The sequence below is a fragment of the Stigmatopora nigra genome, chromosome 8 (genome assembly GCF_051989575.1).
Source record: "Stigmatopora nigra isolate UIUO_SnigA chromosome 8, RoL_Snig_1.1, whole genome shotgun sequence".
Lineage (NCBI taxonomy): Eukaryota > Metazoa > Chordata > Actinopteri > Syngnathiformes > Syngnathidae > Stigmatopora > Stigmatopora nigra.
In genome coordinates, this window is record NC_135515.1 from 13,816,109 (window position 1) to 13,823,608 (window position 7,500).

Below are 7,500 nucleotides of genomic sequence, written 5' to 3' on the forward strand. Positions count from 1 at the left end.
TTTGGCCCATTCCTCAATCAAGATCTGCTCTAGAGCAGTGATTTTTGGGCTTGTCATTGGGCGACACAGACTTTAAACTCTCTCCACAGATTTTATATGGTGTTGAAATCTGGAGACTGGCTAGGCCACTTCAGGAACTTGAAATGCTTCTTACGAAGCCACTCTTTTGTTGCCCTGGCTGTGTGTTTGGGATCATTGTCATGCTGAAAGACCCAGGCATGTCTCATCTTTAATATCCTCACTGATAGAAGATTTTCACTCCACATCTCTCGATACATGGCCCATTCATTATTTCCTTTACATAGAACAGTTGCCCTGGTCCCTTTGCTGAAAAACAGCCCCAAAGCACAACAAAGTTGCGAGCCAGTGCCGCTGATGTTCTTATGAGCAACGAACGAGAAGTAATAGATAATAATAACAGGAAATGCAACAGCTGAGCTTACCCACGTATTGATTGTGGGTAATGAAGTTTTATTCTGAGAAAGAGTGCCATTGTCTATCGGCGTTGTGTGCTCGAGTATACAGACGCTCCCCTACTTACGAACGAGTTACGTTCCGAGCGCTTGTTCAAATGTTGAATTTGTTTGTAAGTTGATTCAGTGCTATGTTTTGTATTATAATTTATGTTTAAGGCATATATTAGTATATTAAACGTTTATCTAAGTGCATTTGTATGTTTAAGGCTTCTATAAGTAACCAGCATTGGCTTGTACTGAAAAAAAAACATTTAAATAATTTATTAAAATGGAGAGAATACATAAAGTACTGTATACATACATTAGAGAGATGGAGACAGATTTCCTAGAAACAGGCCGAAAGAATTTATCTAATGACGATTGCAGTTTTCTTCTTTTTTTCAGCATAAATGCGTAGCACTGTATGGCATCATTCAATTTACAACCTTTGTGCAACGTTTGATATTTGGGTCCTGCTGCTCGATCTTTCTGTTTATAAATGGTACTGTCGGTCGAACGATTCTAGTTGTATTCCCGTGCAACGCTCACCACTTTATCATGCGCATCAAGCTTCTTTTTTATTGCCACTGTTGTTTCAAAAGAAATGGCTTGCCTCTTCCTTGCACCTCCCTCACTAGAGCTGAGCTCTCACAGCGCCAGGCGTCGGTATTAGCAGCGGAAAGAAGCACTACTCAGGAAAAAGGCGCGCAGTACAAAATCGAACTTACGAACATTTTTAGACATAAACGCTGTTCATATGTACCATTGTTCATAACTTGAATGTTCGTAAGTAGGGGAGCGTCTGTACTTCATTACCCAGAAATCCCTCTTTGCCCGCGGATGCGCGTTGTGCGTTTCTTGGTCGAAACTCGTCTGAATAAATTGTTTTATTGGATTGGATTGGATAACTTTATTCATCCCGTAATCGGGAAATTTCTTTGTTGCAATAGGAAGAGGGTGAGGATGCAGGAATAGGAAAGGCATTATACACAAATAGGTACTTAATAGTAAGTTAATAAATAAATACATGAATAAATATATAAATAGGTAACTGTGTTGCTAAGGTAACTGTTATGCTCATAGATATTGTTATACACAAAAGAGATGCTGCAAAATAATGTGTGCTACAATGATAAACAGCCTCTCAAGTCATGGCCACCTGGCTTGGTCGCATCTCTAAATTTTAATCGTATCACAAGCGAATTATTCGATCGAAATTTTCCTCGTACCACAAGCATGTATGACGAGCTGTTGTATCACGGGGTACCACTGTATAGGACATGTAATATAATATAATTTAATACATCATTAATAGTTGGTATAATTGTTAATCTTGTCTTTCTATTTAGATTTTGCAGAGCATTGCCAACCATGTCTTGTTTACAAAAGAAGAACACATGAGGCCTTTCAATGATTTTGTCAAGAACAACTTTGATTCAGCTCGAAGGTAAACTTTAAAAGTACAGACTGAATAGTCAACTGTGGTTCTGCCCTAAATTGCTCAATGTATAATTGAAATGTCATTTTTATCTGAATGAAGTGGACAGCCACTTATGTAATCTCTGTATGTGATCTTACACTACGAACTGACGTGTACGCACATATTCGCTTGTGTGGGGGATATTATGGTGTGGTGATTATCAAAAACCTCAATGCCCAAAAGAAATAACACGATATCCCACCCAGACAAGTACATATATTCCAGAAACCTTGCTAATAATGATTTATTTTAATGGGAATTCTATCTTTATAATTATACAAATTTCTGCACTTTTCAGTCAATTTTTTCTCTTCATTCTTGGTTTCCAGTTTCTTCTTGGACATAGCATCTGATTCTCCACCAAGTGACTCTGTGAACCACAGTCTGTCTTTTATCAGTGATGGTAATGTGCTTGCCCTCCACCGCCTGTTATGGAATAACCAGGAGCGAATTGGCCAGTACCTATCCAGCAACAGGTCAGGACACTTCTCTAATAATCAACTAGGAATTGATGCTGGCTCCCTATGGCTCCCTAAATCTCATTGTTGACCCTGCAAACACGCTTGGGACATTACACGGGAATCGGGCTATTTAACAACTGTCTCAAGAATTCAAGTGGTTGGTTTTAAGTCGGGTGATTGTTCGTCATATTTTCTTCTAAAGTCATTGTTAAAATGAGCTGACCAGAACCCGGCTATTATTAGTTTAGTTATTTTTTCTTCCAGTTATCTCGATAGAAACAACCTATCTCACGCCTTGGCAGAACAGATAAAAAACATGGGAGACTCACTCTGCAGTTTGCAGATAGGACAGGAATTTTATTCGTATCTCAAATTTCCTCTGTTGGGGCACTGTTGTGCCAATGTATTACTGTACTTTTTTTTGGAAGAGTAACATTATGTCAAAAATCACAATTAATTTCCATAGAGACCACAAGGCTGTGGGCAGGCGCCCTTTTGACAAAATGGCAACCTTGCTGGCATATTTGGGGCCACCTGAACACAAGCCTGTGGCTGACAATCATTGGTCCAGCCACAATATGATGACGAGCTCCAAATTTGAGGACTTCATGACCAGGTTAGATTCACCCTATTTCCTCTGAAAATACATAAGGTATTTGGTTATTATGTCATACTATTTTTTTTAAATACCTACTTGTAATCAGGCAGCGGTCCAGTGGTTAGGACATCGAGCCCATAGTCCTGAATTTGAGACAGTTCAATCTCAAGTCCAGACCTTCCTGGGGAGAGTTTGCGTGTTATCCCTTGGTATCCGTGGGTTTTTTTTTATTTGGGGACTCTGATTTCCTTCCAAATCCCCAAATTTGCACGGTTGTTAGTTCAGCACTCTATATTTCCCCATAGATTTGCATGTGAGCGCAAATGGTTGTCTCTCTGTGCCCACGATTTGCTGACTACCAATCCAGGGGGTTTCCTGCCAGGCGCACGTTATTAGCTGGGCTAAACTTCAGCAGGGTGGGGGGTTATCTGCAGGTTGGAGGCACACTATTCTACCGTTGCCGCCCTGGAAGCACCGACAGCTCCTCCATCTGACCGGGGAGAGACCTCGTGCTCTCATAACAATGATGGAATCCTCGGTCTGGAGCGTCGCCTCTTCTCCCGGCACTATCGTCCACTGCTCACAGCTGATCCAGCGTGCACGACAGCGGTGGCACGGCTAAACGGGTCCAAAGACATCTAAGACTAGCACCAAGAAACCAAGCCACGCGGCGGGTGGAGTCGAAACATGCTTTGTACATTGGGCCAGGGTTGTTTATTGTATATTGGTTCATTTTATGAATGATTCCAGAAGTTGTTTCGTAACTTCTATTTTTCGAAGAATATTCTACTTTGAATTAGCATAACTAATTCCATGATCTTTAATACTACCCCCTAAACCCCGGGTGCTCAAACTTTTTTACTCCAAGATCTACTTTTCAAGGAGTCTAGGCTCAGCAATTATTTATGTATGTATTGCAGCAGGACCCATAATAGTGTAGGCAGGTATTAATCATGCTTGGACTCGCGATGGCAGTGTTTCCCAGCTCGGGTTTAATACATATATTTTTTTCTGAATCAAATCTTATTGTCCTACAATCTACCAATAGTACCTTAGCGATCGACTGGTAGCTCGTAATCGAGCTATTGAAAACATCTGCCCTAAACCCTTTACAATTAAAAAAGTATACCAATTTTGTATGAAATACATGCCAATGTTTGTTGGAACAAAAAATAAAAAAAAGTTGAAGAAATTAATTAAGCCATCAAATTGAATAAAAAATGTCCAACGTTCTAGAACTGCGAGTGGCGGTAAAAATCCCTTATACGCACCTAAACACAAACAATTTTAAATTATATTACACAGAAAAACCCAATAACTAACTCCGTCACGAACAGGGGTCGAAGGCCCACAAATCAGAACTCACAGCCGGCTGGATTTGCTCCGCCATTGTCACACTAAAAGATCAAAAAGTGCCGACAAAAGGGGATTTGGTTGGACAGTAGGGCCCATACTCCATTTCGGGCCAGCTCTGGTATATACCTGGAGCGGCCATTTTCAGGTTGGGCTGGCACTGTTTTTCCCTGGTCAGAACCAGTGCATCATTCCTGTTACGGTCGCGCCGCGTCGTTGTGGCATGACCGGGGGAAGTTAGACCCATTCGCGGGGACGCAGGATAGAACGAGACGGACTGTTCTCATGAAGGTAGTAGCTTTTAATGACTCAGACAAGGTTTACAAAACAACAAGGGCTTGAATATCCTAAAACGTAACTGGAGTATGGGGAAGAATACCTTGTAGTGATGTATGCTGTGACAAGGCGTGTCAAGCAGGAAGTTACGCATGGACATACGGAGACGATCTGACAATGACTACCACTCCCTAAATACCCACATCAGGGAGTAATCAAGGATTGTTTATGGCTGCTCTGACCTGACGGCAAGCCAGGAGGGGCAAACGAGCCGTTCCTGAAAGTACCTCCCCTGTAAGGGACGAATCCTAGACGTCCCAATCCCAAAGGTCCATGAGAAGCGAAAAGCAAGCAGGCAGGGAGGGCGGATGGCTAGACGGTAAAGTCGACCGGGGGGCGTCCGCGCTAGCCCGTGAAAAGTCGAGGGAGAATTCGGTCCGGCTTCAGCAAGGAGTATACCAAGGCTTTCCTGGCCCGCCGGTAGACATAATCTCTGGTGGGACGTGCCTGGAACGGAGGAGTCTAGGGGGTATTCTGACCAGATGCCCGAGCCAACGCATCTGACTCTTCTCGATCCGGTGGAGCAGCGGCTCTGCTCCTAGCCCCTCCCGGAAGTCCGAGCTTCTCACCTTATATCTATGGAACAGTCTGGACATCCTACGTAGGGAATTAATTTCAGCCGCTTGTATCCGGGATCTCGCTCTTTTGATCACGACCCACACCTTGTGACCATAGAAGAGGGTGGGAACGTAGATCGACTGGTAAATAGAGAGCCTAGAGATACTGCCTCGATCTCCCGCTCCATTCTTCCCTCACTCGTGAAGAAGACCGCAAGATACTCAAACGCCTCCACTAGGGGAGAGACCTAATCCCTGACCCCAAGAGGACATGCCACCTTTTTTCCGGCTAAAGACCATGGTCTCAGATTAGGTGCTGATTCTCATCCCAACCGCTTCACACTCGGTTGCGAATCGTTCCAGCGAAGGTTGGAAAATCACGGCCTGATGAAGCCAACAGAACCACTTCATCTGTAAAAGGCAAGGTTGCAATACTGAGGCCACCAGACCGGATCCCTTCAACACCACGGCTGCGCCTACATATTGTCCATAAAAGTGATGAACAGAATCGGTGGCATAGGTCAGCCCAGGCAGAGTTTTGCCAGCAATTGCCAGAGCAACTACAGACTGCTACGAAGGGTAAAATAAAGACTATTGACAACATCCCCCATTGAAAGGGTCAGCCCGACGGACGTTCCCTCGCCGCACCGGTAATCTGGTGACGGGTCCTCCGAACATACCTAGAGGCCTTCGCAAATAGAGGTATGACTGCAAAGTGGTACCTCAAGATACGAGCTTAATTCGTTCCGGGACTGAGCTCGTATGTTGATTTTCTCGTAACTCAAACGAAAGTTTCCCATTCAAATGAACTAAAAACAAATTAATTTGTCCCAATCCTCAAAAAACAACAGGATATTGGATTGGAAAAAACGTTTTATTTGTTGTAATTCACCATCTATTAACAAAGTAACACATAACTAGTGGTTTAATGTTACTAAAATAGGTTTAATAGTATTAAAAATATATAGATTTTGACGTGGAGAAAGAAAGCAAGACGGACAGAGAGGGGGTTCGCACGGCAAAGCTATCGTAACATAACATTTAAATTAACTTGAATTACAATGCAAACACTCAAAAATAAGTTTAATCGAACCTAATACTAAACCTAATTCTAATTTTGTTTGACATTTTGATATCTTCTGCCGGGTTGGCTCTTTTTACCCCGCCTCCACACTGACTTTCAGTCAATATTCGAGGGTTGTTTGAGTTTGTATTCCCTTTAAAATATTCCGAAAATGATGGACACAAATGTCCTCACAAAAGGATAATGCACGACCACTTGCCAACTTAAAATAGTATATACGCCTTTCGCACTGACATTGAAAAAAATGCAACGCTCCACCCAGTGCTCGCAGAGACATTAAAAAGAGGGATTTGCGACCAGAGACATTACATGAGGGAGTTGTGGGGAGAGAGACAGTGCCCATGATGTTCTTATGAGCAGCATCTCACGTCCGCTGTCTGCTCGTATATCAGAATTTTTATCGTATCGGAAATATTTGCCCAAATTTTTTTTCGTATCTCGAATTGCTCGTATGTCGGGCCACTAGTATGTCAAGGTACCACTACACTGGTACTTCAAGATACGAGCTTAATTAGTTCCGGGACTGAGCTTGAAAGTTTCTCATAGAAATTAACTAAAAAGAAATTAATGTGTTCAAACCTTCTGAAAAAACACCCAAAACAGGATATTGGAGTGGAAAAACATTTTTATTTTTTTCTAATTCGCCATCTGCTTCACGGAGACCTGGCTGAATGCACTAACACCAGACTCTCTCGTCTTCTTGGATGGCTTTCAGCTAGTGAGTGCAGACAGAGATGCTGAGGAGAGTGGTGAAAAAGTAAGAAATGTGGGGGACTAGCTGTTTTTATTAATAGTAGATGGTGCAGCCCCAGGTATATTACAGTGAAGGAGCAACTTTGCACTCGAGATATTGAGCTAGTAGCTGTTAGCATCAGGCCGTTTTACATCCCCCGGGAGTTCTTGCATGTTATCGTAATAACTGTGCATATACCTCTTTCGGCCGATGCGGCAGTCGCTCACGAGCTGCTCTACACTACTGTGTCCCAGCTGCAGACGTCACACCCCCAGTCTCTCCTTATCTCTGGTGATTTTAACCATGCTCCCTTGGCTTCTATGCTCCCCACTTTCACTCAGTAAATGAAGTGCCACACCAGGTGTTAGGTTCATCAATAATTATACCGAAATATAATTATAAAACACTGCAGGCAGACATCTGATTTAATTATAGATATTTAA

At 42.7% G+C, this 7,500-nt stretch overlaps 1 protein-coding gene across 1 annotated transcript in view; it reads left to right on the forward strand.

Moving 5' to 3' along the window:
* Positions 1-7,500, forward strand: part of nf1a (neurofibromin 1a) — a 153,229-nt gene that overhangs the window by 95,920 nt on the left and 49,809 nt on the right. The window contains exons 29-31 of the mRNA XM_077721945.1: positions 1,805-1,902; positions 2,265-2,411; positions 2,863-3,012. Coding sequence (XP_077578071.1) covers positions 1,805-1,902; positions 2,265-2,411; positions 2,863-3,012 — 395 coding nt within the window. The remainder of the gene's footprint in view (positions 1-1,804; positions 1,903-2,264; positions 2,412-2,862; positions 3,013-7,500) is intronic.